Source organism: Helianthus annuus, chromosome 3, assembly GCF_002127325.2.
Source record: "Helianthus annuus cultivar XRQ/B chromosome 3, HanXRQr2.0-SUNRISE, whole genome shotgun sequence".
In the NCBI taxonomy this organism is placed as follows: Eukaryota; Viridiplantae; Streptophyta; class Magnoliopsida; order Asterales; family Asteraceae; genus Helianthus; species Helianthus annuus.
Window position 1 is genome coordinate 157770145 of NC_035435.2, and position 19474 is coordinate 157789618.

General features: G+C 37.6%; 2 protein-coding genes and 1 long non-coding RNA gene across 3 annotated transcripts; all 3 read right to left on the reverse strand.

Moving 5' to 3' along the window:
* Positions 1-3055: 3055 nt before the first annotated feature.
* LOC110928148 lies at positions 3056-3689 on the reverse strand. Its single transcript, XR_002586171.2, has 2 exons — positions 3585-3689; positions 3056-3285 (listed from the first exon to the last, which is right to left on the reverse strand). It is a non-coding gene; the product is annotated as an uncharacterized LOC110928148 (long non-coding RNA).
* Positions 3690-11674: 7985 nt separating this feature from the next.
* On the reverse strand, positions 11675-13453 carry LOC118490544. Its single transcript, XM_035988239.1, has 4 exons — positions 12962-13453; positions 12645-12911; positions 12373-12546; positions 11675-11839 (listed from the first exon to the last, which is right to left on the reverse strand). Exons 1-4 carry the CDS (start codon positions 13451-13453, stop codon positions 11675-11677), a joined length of 1098 nt encoding a protein of 365 aa, XP_035844132.1.
* A 1624-nt stretch (positions 13454-15077) lies between these two features.
* LOC110928149 lies at positions 15078-18964 on the reverse strand. Its single transcript, XM_022171324.1, has 4 exons — positions 18748-18964; positions 16681-18410; positions 15607-15663; positions 15078-15307 (listed from the first exon to the last, which is right to left on the reverse strand). The coding sequence occupies exon 2, from the start codon at positions 18272-18274 to the stop codon at positions 16685-16687; it is 1590 nt and encodes a 529-aa protein (XP_022027016.1). The 5' UTR covers positions 18275-18410; positions 18748-18964; the 3' UTR covers positions 15078-15307; positions 15607-15663; positions 16681-16684.
* Positions 18965-19474: the final 510 nt, after the last annotated feature.

Genomic DNA, 19474 nt, shown 5'->3' on the forward strand with positions numbered 1-19474 from the left:
AATCGAGGAACACGCGTTTATTGGTAACATTAAAATTTTGTGTATGCGAGTGAGGTGAAATTAGATTATAGAATAAGAGGTACGTTTAAATAATGAAGCATTTGAAATACATGATAAATGATTTAGGTATAAACATGATCGTGTTTACATAATATAGTCTATTAAAAGAAAGCGTTGGTAACGATCACCTAAGTAAGGGAATCACCCCAAATCCGTTGGTGAGGTCGTTGTAAGATGAGAAAAGAAGCGGAGTTAATCGTCAAGGTAAGGAAATCACTCCCATCTCGATGATATGTTTCTGCTTGTTACAAAAGTGTAATTAAAATTACGTGAAATCATGCATGCTAATAATGTATAATCGTATGAAATGTAAGAGTATGATGTGTGCGCAAAATGAAATCTCAAAAAAAAATTATTCAAATTTGTCAAAAGACCAAAAATAATAAAGCGTAAGCTCGAATAAAACTTGGACGGTTCCAAACGGAACAGTGACGAACATCGTCCGGCGAGCTCTATTTCTCCGGTGTAACTCCGGTTACTGCGGCGAAATAGCAAGGAAGAGCCGCGGGTCTCGAAGGCGAGTCGACGTAACCCGTCGTGAACCTCCGATTCTGGCGAGTCCTTCGGGGTCGAATCTGCGCCCACTGTGCTTGGTTCTTGTTATTAAACGAAACAGTACGAGTTCCGACGTGAACTTCGGTTGTCTCCGACATGAACCAGCGCGAACAAAAGGAGAGGTGATGTCCGAACAAAATAAAAGGGTTCAGTTGGATTTCGTATGGCTTCCGCGAGTTTTCCCGACTCCGGCGAAGGTATTGGTGGTTCAGAATGAGGTTGTCGAGATGGCTTGTGAATAACTAAGGTTTTATAGTGTTCAAGTTCTCGTAAATCATGGTAAAGAGCTGTGTAAATATGTGTCTCTCATCAAGCTTTCATAAGGATGGAACTTCAATAACAAAAGTCTCACTAAGGAATCAGGGAAGGAAAGAAGGAAACTCAATGACCAAGATCAGTCAAATTAAAAGGTTATCAACTTGCAAGCGCTGCTCTCGTTCTTGGGCGGCAAAATGAAAAAGAAACTCATAAATGATTATTTATGTGAACTTTATTAGGTTAACCCCAAAGCTGGTTAGACCAGCTGCGCGTCGTTTGGTTAATTGAGAAAGCCCAAATTCCAAAATTTGCACAACAGTCCCTGTGATTTAGTTCAGTAATTTGCACAAACCGCCCCTGAGGTTAACCAACCGAACTAACTTGGCTTGCTAACTAGGTTAACTTGTATTACCTTCAGACCTAACGAGACTAACTAGATTATTATTATTATTATTATTATTATTATTATTATTATTATTATTATTATTATTATTATTATAATCTTTTAAATAGTAAAAAAATTTAATTTATTTGAATAAATTAAATCATGAATAAATAATTATTTTTATAACGACTTAAATTAAAGGTTTTTTTTTTATTATAACGAATACGAGAATTCAAAGTCTTCCAAAAATAGTAATATGAACAACGTTTTTTTTTTAATATAGCAAGTATGAAAACGCATGGCGTTACACCCGAACTGCACCTGAAACATGAGCAACCGTAGTCATCTAATTCAAGATATTATGCGATTAAGTGAAGGATAAATCCGTCTTTTAACATCATTAAGGGTTGTCCTATGGACCACCCATCACATCCCCACACTTAACCGTTGCTTGTCCCAAGCAACTCATCAAATCAATTTCACAACAAGCGATCAATGTAAACCAAGCAGAAATATGTAGTCCTTTCACTAACCCCTTTTTAACACCCAAAATAACGCACCCCTCGCTATGTCTCTCCTCTCGGTAACAAGTAAGCACTAGCAACATGAGCTAGACACACAAAGGCTAACGGGCGGTTGCACAACTATAGGCTTGTACCTAAATCAATTCTTCTCCTAAAATGTGTCAAACATGAATGCAAATCAAAGGGACTTTCAAGGTTGTAACGTGGCTAGGTGTATGGGTAGGAAATGGAATATATATGAAGTAGCGAAAACTTAACCCGGTCTTTTTATTACACAATAAATAGCAAACTAACAACTACCAAGTTAATTAATATATACAAGACAACTAACATCACTTCTTTTTTTTTCATTTTTCATTGCCTTTTTCGATTTTTTTTAAGCAAACAAACATTCAATAAAGCATCAAACATATCTACATCATGCTACAAAACTACTACTACTAACACTAAAAGACCGGGTCAAATTGGGTAAATTTTAAGGTAACTAGCTAGGGGTAACAAATGATAGGCTTTTAGGCACAAAATTGGGCAACTAAATGTCCAAACCCCCGCCCCTCTCGCAACGAAGCTCATATATATAACTTATGAGGTCCAACCCCCCAAATCCCACACTCGCTCACACCAATGACGAGGCTACCTAGATGCCCTTATCCTTTTCGCATTCATATTCGACTAAGGACTCAAACCGTATCAAGGCACAAGTTCTAATGCACCCCCACCCGCAGCCACTCTCATCAAAGATAAGCATTATTTATGTACAAGTGTGGCTTCAACTCTCACCAAGAATAAACGGGGTATCAAGGGTTGCCGGTGCATCAATTGGGGTTAATCTAGGGTGTTCAAATTTTCACATTGTTTTGCTTGATTTAAAAATTTTTAAAAACTTCAAAAATTTCCCCCATCCCCACACTTGGGATACATTGACCCCAATGTATGGTTTTAGGAGGATTTGATCACTAACCATCTTTCACATCACCCAAACGCTCAACACTCAAACCACAAATTTCTTTTTGGATTTTTCATTTTATAATTTTTTTTATGTTTTTATTCTTTCTTTTAAACATCACACCGCCAACTAGCACCAACCCAAACACAACATAACAAACTAACACCACCCAACCACCCGACCTGTGGAGCCCAAATTTCTCATTCGACCAACGACATAAAATTCTTACAATTTTACCAAAATTTTGACATGACCCGTTCGTAGTAGGTACTTTTCTCCCTGTTTTTAACAATACCATTACTATTAATACTACGACACTTTCCAACATAACAAAAGTTAAGACCATATATGGTTCGCCATGAACATTTTGTACAAACTACACAAAAGTTTAGTATCCAAACTTCTTACTAACAAACTAGACACTTACTAAATAACATTTACTAGACAAAATGGTAAGTTAACCCATCAAAACAAACAACTTGGACCGGAAGCGCATAAGGTCGACATTTCGTGTGTGTGTTCGGTCCGGGTGCGCCGCAATCAAGCAAGGGATTTACCTAGCACTCATAACAAAAACATTATTAGTTCATAACACATATTACTTCAAAAATCCTTTAATTACCTATCATTGTTCGACCCGTTAACATGTCTTGTTACCATCTTAGCATCCTTACTTCCATTCGGAAACATCCAACATATCGCTTTCCGACTCATTCGCAATGAATCGTTACATACCATACTTTTCAATACACTTACATCATTCGACCCGTTATGAACATTTACAACAAACCCATAGTACCAAATACTACTTTTCATAAAACTACATTTAAAGTAAATAAAGCTCATATGAACTTACCGCGATCTTGAGATGCTTGTGCCTTCGAGTGACTTGCGCCTTCTTCCTTCTTTGTGCCTATATGTCATAATCTCATACTTTAGCATTCTTAAACATTACTTTCACAATCCTTATAGTACGTTATGGCGTTTACTAATCACATACATCATTATCATAAGAAAATTGCATCATTTTAACAAGTATACATGCAAAAGCCATAACTAAACTCACTTAGGCATTTTGTCAAACACATTGTGTGCGTATCACTAGTTTAGCATAATGTACAAGCATTTTAAGCACAACTTCCATAGTTCACTCTTTGAGTAACAAAAACATCCCTAACTTAGAAATTATCATTCTAATCATGATCACATAATCTATACAACCTAATAAAAGCCTTAATTAGGGGACACATGTCCCCCTCCTAGGCCTCTAAATCTAATTTTCCCGCCAAAAGTTGAATATCTTTGTTTTCCCTGTGGTGAACGCACACGCGGGATCCGTTTACAATTTCTCGGGTAAAAAATATGACCCGCCTTCATACCAACTTAACCCTAATTTTGTTCCAGCCGCAATCATTCACCCATCTCTCTTCTCTGTGTTCTCTCCATAGAACCAGCGTTCGATCATGCAAAACAAAAATCCCTAATGATTTTTTTTTTGAGGAAGATGAAGGTTGTTAGTAGATTTCAATCTTCCGATTTTGATCGACCCAACGTTCTTCTTCAATCTAAAGGTTAATTTTCTTTGATTTATCTAATTGACACTAATTTTCTGTATTGTGGTTCCTTTCAATAGTTGATTTTGTATATTATCTCATACATATGATTCTGATCTCTCTTGATTGGTATGCAAATTGTTCCATACCGTTTCATCAACTCACATGTCCTATTCCATCCAGACAAGACATATTAATGTAGATTTATTTCGTTTTTGCTTCAATTCTGGATTTGTTTATCTTGAACGAAGTTATATACCCCTAATGTTCCAAATACACCGACGTTCCCGCAGTTGGTACTTCAACTGTATCACCAAGTTTCTTTCTCTCTAGGGTTTCCATTCAAGCAATTATTTTGTTTGTACCTAAAAGAACCAAAAACGTAATTTTCTTAATTCTTTTTTTCTAGGGTTCTGAATTTGGGTTTTCTTTTAGAGGTATTTTTGCCTATCAAGCAATGAAATAAAGGAAGCAAAAGTTGTGTATCAGGGAAGCATACTCATTTGAAGTCATTCTCAGGCAATTAGGTATTTTTGCCTAACATTTTTACTTTACGAAAGGTGTTACGGTAAAAGCAGACTTGGTATGATATTTACTCTTTCTTTATGTGTTTAATGATGTTTATTATTTCACTTTTACATAATTTCACTACTATGATAATTTAGTGGAATATTGAGCAGTTATTTGTGTATGATATTGTCAAGAAAAGCTTGAGTCATAAACTTGGAGAAAAGTAAAAGCCCTGTGTACCCGAGCCATTAAATGTAGGTGTTGTTGCTGGAGTTAGCTCTACATTGTTTGCATCTACCTTCTTGAATACTGAAAACCCGTCTACGGTCGAGGTAAAAGGTCAAGCTTTTTCACTTATAAATGATTGTCGGGCTAAAGTTTGTGACATGCTGAATGAGCTGGTAATTTCAAGCCAATGCATTTGTTTATGACATAACTTCTATATTTTTATTATATATGTATATGTTTGACATATTTATATCCATACAGGTTAGTTACTATGGTTGAGAAGGACACAAGTCTTACATATTCTTACTTTTTGGTACTAATGGTGATACTTTATTCACAAAATCTGTCTATATAAATTAATATATCTTCTTTTAAGTTTCGTTATTAAGAGTAGTTTGATTTTTTTCAGGCTTTGCTGTAAGCTTCTGTCGCTTGCAAAAAGATATTAGTAATCAATGGGTGTTTGCGGGTTATCTTGAAGATGCAATCATCATAGAAGTTTAATCCATCTTCATCTATCTTTCATTACGTGTCTTAAAACTTTTAGAAAATCCCGACGATATCGAAGCTGCTCGAGAATTATCGAAGGTTTGTATTGTATTCTATTTTAAGTTAAAAATATTCTACCTTATTATAGTATTAAGTAAAACGGATATTTTGTTATTTTCAGGTAGGGAGGGTTGGTTTATCATTGACGGAAGAGCAGTAAATAAGGCTTTCTGTTGCTATGGTAGTGCTTTTAAACCCATCTATTCTTCTTCTTGATTAAGTCACCAGTGGACTAGACTTTGAAGCTGAAAGATCTGTATGGGAGGCTTTGGATTTCTTGACGATTATGTAACATTATAACTCTCTCTCTCTCTCTGTCTCTCTCTCTCTCTCACTATAGCTAGGTAGCATTACATACAAGAATTTATTTTTACTTGCAGCTATGTACTTAAAATTGGTTTTGTATTATACTTGCCTCTATATGTTATAATCCACAAACCTGTAGGGAATTGTCGATTATGACAGTTTTGGCAAGATCTACACTTGAAACCGTCGTTTGCAAAGATCATGACTTTTTGTAAGCTTGATTAGAGATGAATTTTTCATCTGTGTCGAATATATCTATAAGTTGCTTTGTGTAAATGCTTTGACTGATAGTGATTACAGTGGATGATATCAAACAGTTTCGGGACCTTTTACAAAACTATCTTGAGGTAAGGTCTTTGGTGCACACACACAATATGCTCTCTTAAACCAGAAAAAAGACTTAAAGCATGAAGTCCGCGTTCATCATCGTAGTGTTCAAATGAAGGCTGAAAATTGGATCAATTTATGGCAATGGGCCGAACGTGGTTGGGACTTGACAATCGTAATCTCAATAAATGTATTGTAATTTAGGGTTTTAATTGATGCATTCAATCTGAATGTTTTTTTTTTGGCATTAAATAGCCGTAACAGTTATTTTGTCACGAATTTCTTTTTTTGGCAGGACGATGAGGATTGTGGAGACACGTGCAAAGCAGCTCTAAAATCACTCAAGTTGTAACGGGTATTTGACTGTATCTAGAATTCTAACAAGTATTTGACCGCATCTAGAAGTTGTTGCCCCGTTTCACTTTTAGTGGCTCCATGTCTTGGTTATGGTATGGTATCATACAATCATTATCAACTGTTACAATGAGATTTGTCTAATCATTAATATATATGTATATTGTTTTCGAGGACCACTAGATGCGCTGTACCTCAACTAATATTTGACCCGTTTATTTGTTAAGGTATCTTTTTCCTTCCCTTCCACAAGCTTAAGTCAACTATGCAGAAGTAACATGGAGAATGATAAATGATAAATAATATGAATTAAATATTATTGTAGTGACCTATGATTATTCCATATTTAAGCGGTTCTTTAAAAGTGACAAAAAAAGGTTTTTTCTCATATTTGTTGTTTTATTATATAGCATAGTTGTGAATAGCAGTCGCTATAGCGAATAAGGTGGTGTATAGGTTCATGCTCGCCATATGGTCTGTAGGGATAGATAGCGGCCTTTATTATTAATTTTTTGTTATTTAATATAAATAGCAATTAAATATAGCTATAAAATAGTTGGATTTTAGGTTTTTGTTAAACATACATGTAAAATAGCGTATATACCAGGGTTTTTTTTGATACAATATACATATAATTATTTTTCAAGTATATTGCTATTTATAAAATAGCGTCCACTATTTATCGTTATTCGCTATGTAGCATATAGGTACCTTATCGCTATTTCCCATTACCAACTATGTTATCTACCTTTTTAACCATGTATATATAATCATGACCTTGGTTCTTAACCGCAATGTTGTTAATTCATCTGTGTTTTTGTGTTTTTGTTGGATGATTTAGATATGCAACCAACATTCAAAATAAACGCGTTGATCTCTTTGGTGGACCCACTAAAGGATTTGAGGAAGATAATGGCTTACAAGCCTCATGTAAGAACCTGGTACAAATTTAATCGTTGTATTACATCTCATCCCATCACTTATGAGTAACATTTAAGAGATTATGTTTATATTTCAGCCATGACAAATCAGCAACTAATGGATAATGGTCATCAAATGATGGATGGATGAAAGTAACCAAGCTATTGAACGGTCCAAAAAGGTTAGCATCTTCTCGGAAACAAGTCTATACTTTGTAACAAGTGGACGGGTTTTTTTTAGAATGGCTAACAAATCACCTTTTATTAATTACCAAAGCAAACTAACAAGTTAACATTGTGTTAATCATACAAAAGTACAACATCAAAAAACAATAGTAATAAACTCGACAATCACCAGCTACTTATACACCCATACTCTTCAAATAAAAAAGACACCACTGAGTCCTTAGACCATGATCAGGAAAATGCTAATTTTTCCCCTTTTATTCTGCAGACTTTTAATAGACTTTTGTTGGTGAGGGCACAAGTGAACTCTTATTGTATAATAATTATTCTTGCAATAAGTTAACAAGAACAAGTGATGACAGTGCACAGTCCATCAATGCAGAGATGGTGAACAACTTTGGTGATACATTTGGTATGATTTTTGCACCAAGATTAAATGAAGCATAAGTTTTAGTATTGGATATTAATTTTTCATTTAACTGAAACATCACCAAATGTATCAATAAAGAAAAGGTCAACTGTAAGATATATGCTCCCGCGCGTGGAGTTAATGGGTGATAACCTACTTTATTAATGTATAAACCCGTCTAAATTTTAGAATACTTTTTTAATGCACAACTTTTACCATCTGTTGTTTCACTTGATTAGTTTAATATGAATAAAGTTTGATTAGCCGTTACAACTCAGATGCTAATCTTTTCTATATCTGGGTTCTTAATTAAAATTTTGGCGCTTAAATAGTGTTAAGAAAAAACTTACTACGAACTCTAACTTCCTATAGTCATAGGAGATTGCTTGCATACCTGATGAGTTGTACCTTATTGGAAACAAAATTAGGAGTGTTGTTGGACAAACAATGCATCAATGCAAGGGCACTTGAGTCAGCAATATTGCTATTGGACAAATAGATTGGGATTACTATAGATATCTTTTTAATTGATTGCATTATTTATAGCCTTTGCTTATTTCACTTCGCTTATTTGATCTACATTTGGTTATGAGTTCATATGCTTTCATTATTCGCTTTTAGACCTGGGTCAAAATTACCAAGTAGTTTTCAAGTTGAAAAATTCTTTTCAAACCATACAACGTATTTTCTTCATTTACTTATCTTTTCGGTTTTGTTAGATCTATAGTACGATGCTTCGTTGTATTTTAATCTTCAACTTTAGATTTCCATAATAATTCCATGCGTACAGTTTCTTTATGATCAATGTAAACGTAGTTTTTTTTTTCTAAAAATAATAAAAATATCATTTCTCAACACCGCGAAATTCGCGGGTATTAGCACTAGTTCTAGATCAATTACATCTAACCTTTTCACCAACATTCATCAAATTAACATATAGAGCTTCACAATTTCTTGATCATCTTTTATCATATGAATGGGTTTTACCCTAATCCATCATCATAGAGAAATTAAAGCATGATTTCAACTCTTGCAAGTTCATATCATCTTGCATTCATGTTTGATTTCATAAAACATCACAAATTTCACATATCAAATAAATCTAACATCACCAAATCATGAAATTAGACTTACTTGATGTTAATTTTACTTAGGGATGAACATTCCTAACTCATGCATTGATAAACCTTCAATTTTTCCCTTTCAATTTGAGAGATTTGTGATGTTAGGGTTTTGACTCCCTTGGCTCCCTCCTCTCTCTCGATCGAACACACTGCCAGACCAAACTGGCTTTCTTTTTTTTTTTATCTAATTTTATTCTATATTTACACATTTAGCCCCTAACTTTTATGGTATGTTCACATTAGTGATTTTTCACACTAACTTTGTTACTTTTCTTTAGTTAACTTTATTCACATACAAAGGGTTTTTAACTTACCATTATTTATAAGACTTTCATAATGGTAAAATTTATATTTACCATTCTTTGTCATTAAATCCTCACTATTAGTTTATTATATTACGACATACGAAAACTGGGGTGTTACAAGTCCACCCCCCTTATAAAAGGTTTCGTCCCCGAAACCTGACTACGTACCAAATAATTCCGGGTAGTGCTTTTGCATGTCATCCTCCGCTTCCCAGGTGAGATCCGATCCCTTCCGATGTTGCCATTGAACCAACACTTGTCGAACGGATTTGTTTCGGAGGTGCTTCACGTTAAAATCTTTAATTGCGACGGGCCTTTCAACATAATTCAACTTCTTATCCACTTCAATGTCATCCATAGGCACGTATGCCGTCTCATCCGCAAGGCACTTTCGCAACTGCGACACATGAAAGGTGTTATGAATCCCATCTAGCGCGGGTGGTAATTCTAACTGATATGCCACCGCCCCTACCCGGGCGAGTATTTTGAATGGCCCGATGTATCGAGGGCCTAGCTTCCCGCGTTTGCGAAAACGGATTATTCCTTTCCATGGAGAGACCTTTAGTAATACATGATCTCCCACTTGAAATTCAATTGACCGCCTTCGTCGATCCGCATAAGACTTTTGTCTATCTTGCGCTGCTTTTATTCTTGATCTAACCATATCTATCTTTTCATTCGTCTTGGCCACTACTTCTTTTGACGCGATTTCTCGTTGACCCACTTCCCCCCAACAAACCGGGGTCCTACATTTCCTTCCATAAAGCATTTCGTAGGGGGCCATTCTTATGCTGTTATGATAGCTATTATTATATGAGAACTCTACCAAAGGTAGATGATCATCCCAGCTTCCTCCGAAATCCATAACATACGCCCTTAACATATCAACTAATGTTTGAATAGTTCGTTCTGACTGACCATCGGTTTGTGGATGGTAGGCGGTGCTAATGTGTAACTGGGTCCCCAATTCATCATGAAACTTCCTCCAATAACGAGATGTGAACCGGGTGTCCCGATCGGATACTATAGACACCGGAACCCCATGTCGGGATATGATCTCGTTCATATAGACTTCCGCCATCTTTTCTGAATTATAATTTTCCCGAATAGGTAGGAAATGTGCACTTTTGGTCAGTCGGTCAACGACCACCCATATTACATCGTGCCCTTTTTTTGTCTTTGGAAGCTTAGTCACCAAGTCCATCGTTACATGTTCCCACTTCCACACCAGGATCTCCAAGGGTTGTAACTTTCCATACGGCTTTTGGTGTTTGGCCTTTACTTGGGAACACGTCAAACACTTAGCAACATACTTGACAATGTCTCTTTTCATCCCCGGCCACCAATAATTCATCCTCAAGTCTCGATACATCTTTGTAGCCCCCGGATGAACGGAGTATCGAGACTTGTGAGCCTCATTCAACAGTAATTCTTTCACACCACAATGCCGAGGTATCCAGATTCGGTTATACCTCGTTTTCATTCCATTTGCATTCTCTTCCAATTCATGAATAAACCCTTTCGTTCTTTCTTTCTTCGGGTCAACAGCATTTAAAGATTTCGTTTGAGCTTCTCGAATTTCATCAAGGAGTTTAGGAGTGACTACCATCTTCATGGATTTTACCCGAATCGGGGGTGGGTACTCCTTTCGACTAAGTGCGTCCGCCACTACATTAGCCTTCCCGGGATGGTAATAAATGTCACAATCGTAATCCTTAATGAGTTCCAACCATCTTCGTTGCCTCATATTAAGATCTTTCTGCTCGAAAAAATATTTGAGGCTTTTATGATCCGAGAAGATAGTACATTTCACCCCATAAAGGTAGTGCCTCCATATTTTCAAGGCGAATACGACCGCCGCCAGTTCAAGATCATGAGTCGGATAATTGCCTTCATGTTGCTTGAGTTGTCTCGAAGCATAAGCAACGACTTTACCCCTTTGCATTAACACACAACCTAAACCTTGGTGAGAGGCGTCAGTATACACCACCAAATCATCCGTTCCATCTGGTAATGTCAATACTAGGGACCTTGAGAGCTTCTCCTTCAAGGTCTGAAACGCTCTTTCTTGTTCTTCGCCCCATATAAACTTTTCGCTCTTCTTTGTTAACTTCGTCATGGGCGAGGCTATCTTGGAGAAATCTTGGATGAACCTCCTGTAGTACCCAGCCAAGCCTATAAACTTTTTATTTCACTTGGATTCTTTGGGGGTACCCAGTTCATTACCGCTTCCACTTTGGACGGGTCCACATGGAAACCCTCCGCATCAATTATATGACCCAAAAACTGTACCTCTCTAAGCCAAAAGGCACACTTTGAGAACTTTGCATATAACTTTTCCTTGCGAAGTGTTTCCAATACATTACGCAGGTGGGAAGCATGTTCTACTTCACTTCGGGAGTATATTAGTATATCGTCAATGAAAACGATTACATACTTATCAAGCATAGGTCGGCACACCCGATTCATCAAATCCATAAACGCAGCTGGCGCGTTTGTTAACCCAAAAGACATTACTAAGAACTCGTAATGTCCGTATATCGAAACGCAGTCTTCGGCACATCTTCTTCCCGCACACGCAATTGATGATAACCCGACCGCAAATCAATTTTCGAAAACTAACTTGCCCCTTGAAGCTGGTCAAATAGGTCATCAATTCTGGGCAAGGGATAACGATTCTTCACCGTTAACTTGTTCAACTCTCGATAGTCGATGCACATTCGCATCGAACCATCTTTCTTCTTTACGAATAATACGGGCGCTCCCCATGGTGAAACACTTGGTTTAATGAAACCCTTATCGAGCAACTCTTGAAGTTGCATCATCAATTCTTTCATTTCGGTCGGGGCCAGCCGATAAGGGGCTTTAGCTACCGGCTTTGCATCCGGGTTAAGCTCTATCTTGAATTCTACTTCCCGCTCGGGCGGAAGCCCTGGTAATTCTTCCGGAAACACATCCGGATATTCGTTCACTACATTTACATCTTCAAGCTTTGGAACACCTCGATCGGTGTCAATCACATAAGATAGATACGCCCTTCCTCCGTTCTTCATATGTTTAACAGCTTTGATTATAGAACACAATTTCGACTTGATGACCCTTTCCCCTTGAATACTTACCCGTTTCCCCCCCGAGGGGTTACTACATGAATGACTTTCTTTTCACATTGAATTTCAGCATGGTTTTGGGCTAGCCAATCCATTCCTACAACTACTTTAAATTCTCCCATGTACATTGGAACAAGATCTATACTAAATTCCTCATCTTCGATTATTATCTTACAGTTTTTGCAAATATCGTGCAACAAATAGCTTTTACTATCAGCAACTTCCACCTCTAAGGGTATTAACATCTTTTCAAGCTTAAACGATGGGTGAGCTAACAATTCATTAGAAATGAACGACCTACTTGCCTTGGAATCAAATAAAACATTCATAGGCATAGAATTAACCAAGAATATACCTGAAACCACATCCGGGCTAGTTTAGCTTCATCCGAGGTTAACTGGAACATCCTCCCACGAGCCTTGGGAGGCTCATCCTTCTTTCCTTCTTTCTTTGCCCCTTGTTGGAGTTTCGGACATTCCGCCTTAATGTGTCCCGTTTCATTGCAATTATAACACGCCTTTGGGTTTTCGGGGCACCTATAAAACGGATGTCCCTCTCGTCCACATTTGTAACATCCCTTCTTTCCCGACAAACATTCACCCGAATGATGCTTCCCACATGTCTTGCAAGTCGGAATTTCACTACTTGTTTTCCCCTTTTTGCTTTGGTCTTGATATCTTGCCTTTTTCGATGGGCTTGCGTTGGTAGGCTTCTCTGCTACTCTTTTCTCTCCCCGTTCAACCTGTCTTTTTATCTCAATTTCTCTATCTCTTGCCCATTCGATTAATTCATTTAACGTTGCACACTTGGAGGGATTTACAAATTCCCGATATTCAGCCTTTAACATAGCATGGTAACATATAATTCTTTGCCTCTCAGTCCCCGCTATCTCCTCACAAAACTTCACCCTCTCAAGGAACTTGTTTGTTATCTCATCAATCGTTTCATCCTTTTATCTGAGACGTAAGAAGTCTTCCTGAATCTTATCGATTGCAGATTGTGGACTGTAATATTTCAGAAATGACTCCTTGAATTCTTGCCATGTTAACGACTGTACTTTATCATCCCCCAATTCCTTCGAGTATGCGTCCCACCAATCTTTTGCTTGAAGTTGTAGGAGGCCCGTAGCAAACATTACTTGGTCCTCCACTTCACATCTACTTCGTGTAAACACGGCTTCGGTACTTGAGATCCACCTTTGACAAGCTATCGGATCAACTTCCCCTTTGTATGGTAAGGGGTTACATGCCATGAACTCTTTGTACGTGCATCTTCGAATACTTTTCTTCACTTGCAGTTCACTAATCATTTCTTTCAATTCTTCCACCTTGGATGTTACCGAGGTATTAACTACCTCCAATACTTGTCCTTCGACTTCTTGAGCTAGTCGGGGTATACTAGCCTCAATTGCTCTCTTTACTTCTTCCACAACCATAGTTCTTATTTCATTTCGGCGTGCTTCATCGTCATCATTCACATTCACCATATCAGCCATCTACATAAAACATTCATTACATTCATTAGGTTTCATTTCATACTTGCCACCATCATGTTTCAACATCATTTTATCATAACACATTCTATTCATTATTCATACTTCATGCCTTGTCGTCATTGACAATCGTATCGTGTCATTCTTATTTTAGACATTCATTCATTCTTTCTATCATAACCAAGTTAATAATACATAGCTCTCATTCTTTCCAATACGTAAAAGAATTAGTCGTGACTAAATCATACTTAAACTTTCTTTGGAAACTCCACGTTTCCGACGATTTACATCATAATGTTCTTTCTCCATTATACCTTGGTATCACTTTTCTTAACCTTTAGGATCTCGTTATAACGTTCTTAATACTTTCCGTATGAATTAAACAATAAACAGAACAATATACTTTAAAAAGGCTGAAAATGGCCTCCACCGTAAGCTACGGTGGCTACCGTAGCTTACGGTGGCCCCTTTTCCTTTACGGTCCTGGGCTACTGTTTTACGGTGGCCACTTTTCTCCCAGGTGCTACCGTAAGCTACGGTACCACCGTAACTTACGGTAACACCCAGCGTACTATTATTGATTTTTCATGTTTTTCCACCCATTTTTAACCCGTATTACCCCCAAACTGACCCGATTCACCCCATATCTTCCCACAACATCTCATAACCATTTCATAATGTTCCGTAACTAATTATGTTGTAATGCAAATATTTCAACTTTTAAAACACTTCCTTGCTTTGCGTCGCGGATCGAACACACACTTCTCACGAGCTTTTAGTTTGAGTTCAAGCACTTGATGCTTAAATCCCTCAAACCTAGGCTCTGATACCAACTTGTGGAGCCCAAATTTCTCATTCGACCAACGACATAAAATTCTTACAATTTTACCAAAATTTTGACATGACCCATTCGTAGTAGGTACTTTTCTCCCTGTTTTTAACAATACCATTACTATTAATACTACGACACTTTCCAACATAACAAAAGTTAAGACCATATATGGTTCGCCATGAACATTTTGTACAAACTACACAAAAGTTTAGTATCCAAACTTCTTACTAACAAACTAGACACTTACTAAATAACATTTACTAGACAAAATGGTAAGTTAACCCATCAAAACAAACAACTTGGACCGGAAGCGCATAAGGTCGACATTTCGTGTGTGTGTTCGGTCCGGGTGCGCCGCAATCAAGCAAGGGATTTACCTAGCACTCATAACAAAAACATTATTAGTTCATAACACATATTACTTCAAAAATCCTTTAATTACCTATCATTGTTCGACCCGTTAACATGTCTTGTTACCATATTAGCATCCTTACTTCCATTCGGAAACATCCAACATATCGCTTTCCGACTCATTCGCAATGAATCGTTACATACCATACTTTTCAATACACTTACATCATTCGACCCGTTATGAACATTTACAACAAACCCATAGTACCAAATACTACTTTTCATAAAACTACATTTAAAGTAAATAAAGCTCATATGAACTTACCGCGGTCTTGAGATGCTTGTGCCTTCGAGTGACTTGCGCCTTCTTCCTTCTTTGTGCCTATATGTCATAATCTCATACTTTAGCATTCTTAAACATTACTTTCACAATCCTTATAGTACGTTATGGCGTTTACTAATCACATACATCATTATCATAAGAAAATTGCATCATTTTAACAAGTATACATGCAAAAGCCATAACTAAACTCACTTATGCATTTTGTCAAACACATTGTGTGCGTATCACTAGTTTAGCATAATGTACAAGCATTTTAAGCACAACTTCCATAGTTCACTCTTTGAGTAACAAAAACATCCCTAACTTAGAAATTATCATTCTAATCATGATCACATAATTCTAGATCAATTACATCTAACCTTTTCACCAACATTCATCAAATTAACATATAGAGCTTCACAATTTCTTGATCATCTTTTATCATATAAATGGGTTTTACGCTAATCCATCATCATAGAGAAATTAAAGCATGATTTCAACTCTTACAAGTTCATATCATCTTGCATTCATGTTTGATTGCATAAAACATCACAAATTTCACATATCAAATAAATCAAACATCACCAAATCATGAAATTAGACTTACTTGATGTTAATTTTACTTAGGGATGAACATTCCTAACTCATGCATTGATAAACCTTCAATTTTTCCCTTTCAATTTGAGAGTTTGTGATGTTAGGGTTTTGACTCCCTTGGCTCCCTCCTCTCTCTCGATCGAACACACTGCCAGACCAAACTGGCTTTCTTTTTTTTTATCTAATTTTATTCTATATTTACACATTTAGCCCCTAACTTTTATGGTATGTTCACATTAGTGATTTTTCACACTAACTTTGTTACTTTTCTTTAGTTAACTTTATTCACATACAAAGGGATTTTAACTTACCATTATTTATAAGACTTTCATAATGGTAAAATTTATATTTACCATTCTTTGTCATTAAATCCTCACTATTAGTTTATTATATTACGACATACGAAAACTGGGGTGTTACACGACCATAAACAAAACAAGCTAACAAATATGCACAAAATATACAAGGAAGGAACACGACCTGACTAGTAATAGCGTGGTTGTGGAGGTCCAAAAATGGAAGACATCATGTCATTCCATTCTCCAAATGCAAATGAACCGCTACTACTCCCACCTTGTTGTGGAGCTCCTTCCTGTTGGCGCGGGTCGATCCATTGTGAATGATGAAGTTGCGGGGTCGGATACGACACACTACCATCGTAAGGTGGTAGAGACGCATAATCCACATGTTGTGGATCCACAACCACCGGCCGCCCGGCGTGCCAATCGGCATGCAATCTTCTAGCTTGGTCATCATGGTATCGGTTGTTCATTTCCAATTCATTGGGATACGCAAGTGTGCGATTCCACGCCTCATGACGATCAAAGCTATGTTTCAAAGACCGCTCTATGCTTGCACTCATCATCGTGTTTTGATCAAATAACGTCCGCTCCGAACCAGACCATGATTCAAAAATGGAAGCCGGAGGATGTTGATTTGCGATAACCTCTTGCATAGTACCTTCATAAGCCCACCCGGGCTCATAAAAACGCTCCGTATAATCGTAGAAAGCACCACCATAACCTCCACCCGGGCCCCCTTGCCCCAAATTCACATTCACATTTACACCTCCTTGCGGCTCGTCCGCATAATCATCATCACCACTTGGGACTTCCGCATCACTTTCGGGTTCGTCCTCTTCACCCGGTAGAAGCTCTCTTGCACCCACCTTCAATGCCCTCCGTCTCTGCCCCTCCGACTTGAGCTTATGGTACCGTTCCGATTGCGTGTAAGTCCAACCAATCCCCAACTTGTCTAAAGTAAAAGGCTGATGCCTTTTTGTTGCCCCTCTATCTTCTGACGTAAGTGCCTTTTGTTGCTTCATTAACCCCGTGATAATTCGGCAATACGGGATAATATCTCTTCCCAACTTGTTTCGGCAAATCCAGAGGTGGTTCATGATCAGATATCGGAATGGGAAACATGGAGACCCAGTGAGTAGCGAATAGAGGACGGGTACTTCAGGGTACCTCACTTGCTCCTTGTCCCCCCTTCGCGGAATGACATTTAAAAGGCAGATTGCTAGCAACAACTTTGCTTCGATTTTCAAATTCTTCCGATACAAGACTCCATGATAAGTACCGGGCAAAAACAATGTTGCTAACAAGTCATTCCAACGAGGGTGCTTCTCCGGCTTTATCAAAAGATTATTAAGGTCAGGAATCATGTAGTCGCGAGCATTTAAACTGTCATACTTCCCAAGCTTCTTCAACGTATCAAAAGACATTTCTACCGGAATCCCATGCACCTCTCCTATCAACTTCATTTGCGATGGCCTGTCGTATCTGTTGCATTTAAGAGTTGCCATCCATTCTTGAATTTCGGTTATGAACAAGTTGTTTTTATCTTTATCGTAACAACTAAGTGCCGACTCCCATCCTAGAGCGCGGAATTTGTCAAATACACCGAACGGGCCGAATTCAACTTCCCGAACTTCCCTTTCGCATATAGATGCCGCTGCCTTATTTTTCAACTTATTCATACTGTCGTGAAAGAGTGTTGGTTGCCAATGCTCCGGTTGCTCATCCAATGGACCCGAGTCCCATTTTGGCTTTTCAGCCGGGTCCAACTCCATTTCTTCCTCACTTTCACTCTCATCAACTCGACCCAAATATTGCCTCTTCTTTGGTTGTTGTTCCGGCTATTTGCCCTTTCCTTTCGACGAAGAAGACGAACTAGATCCCGCTTTCTCTTTCGTCTTAACCATTTTCCTACACACGTAAAGCAAACAACACAACCAAACGCAAACATTAGTCCTTTCTTCCCAAGAACATCCCCACACTTGCTTGTTACTATGGTTGTAGATGCTAGTGAACCAAAATCGTGTAAATCATTTTCAACAAAATTTGGGCATGGTGTCTCTACAATGTAGAGAGTCCATAAAGTTCACTACTTTAATCACAAATCCTACATCTACAACCCATAACCATACTCAAATAACCAATTTTATGACCACATCTAAGAATAAGCAAGTGGGTATGAACAAGTGACAAAAACAACCTTCTTCTCACAATGCATCAACAAAATATTGTAAATAAACTTCCATACCTTTGCTTGAAGATGCTAGAATGCTTGTGAAACAAAAACTTCAAAAAACCCCAAAATTTTTCGGATCTAGGGTTTGTGATTCAGACTAGAAAGCTTCGTTTTTTCGCAAATCTCTTCTCAAAATCAGAAAGTTCGTGAAAAATTAGTCAAGTTAGACCTAGATTTCACTTGATTTGGTTAAAAATTGAAAGAGATATGAAGCTTGGAAGGTTATGGAGTTTGGGGATTTTGTGGGGAAGTTGAGGGTGATAGGTGAAAGTAATGGATGAGAAAGATGAAGGGGAATCGTGTGGATAGGGCTTGTTCACGTGACTGATTGTTATTATTATTATTATTTTTTTTATGTAACGCAGGAACCAAAACGACCCATCTGCTCGTCAGGTCCACCGTAAATTACGGTGGACACCGTAAATTACGGTGGATGCTGGCAACATAATCCTACCGTAACTCAGTGTCATTTTAAGTGTTCTTTTTATATTTTTTTTCAGTTTTTTCGATTTTTTTGTGTTTTTAAAATTTTTCAAAAACATGTAAAAATCACCCTACCCCCTCGAAAGTCCCGTGTTGTCCTCAACACAATGTTAGAGCAATTCGTGACCTGAATATCCCCACACTTGTTTCAAACACGGATTTCAAGGAAATACGGTAATTGTGCAAACTATACAAAACAAAACAAAATAAAATGCTACTATTTACACTACCAAACCTGGGCCTCTCATGGTTGTTC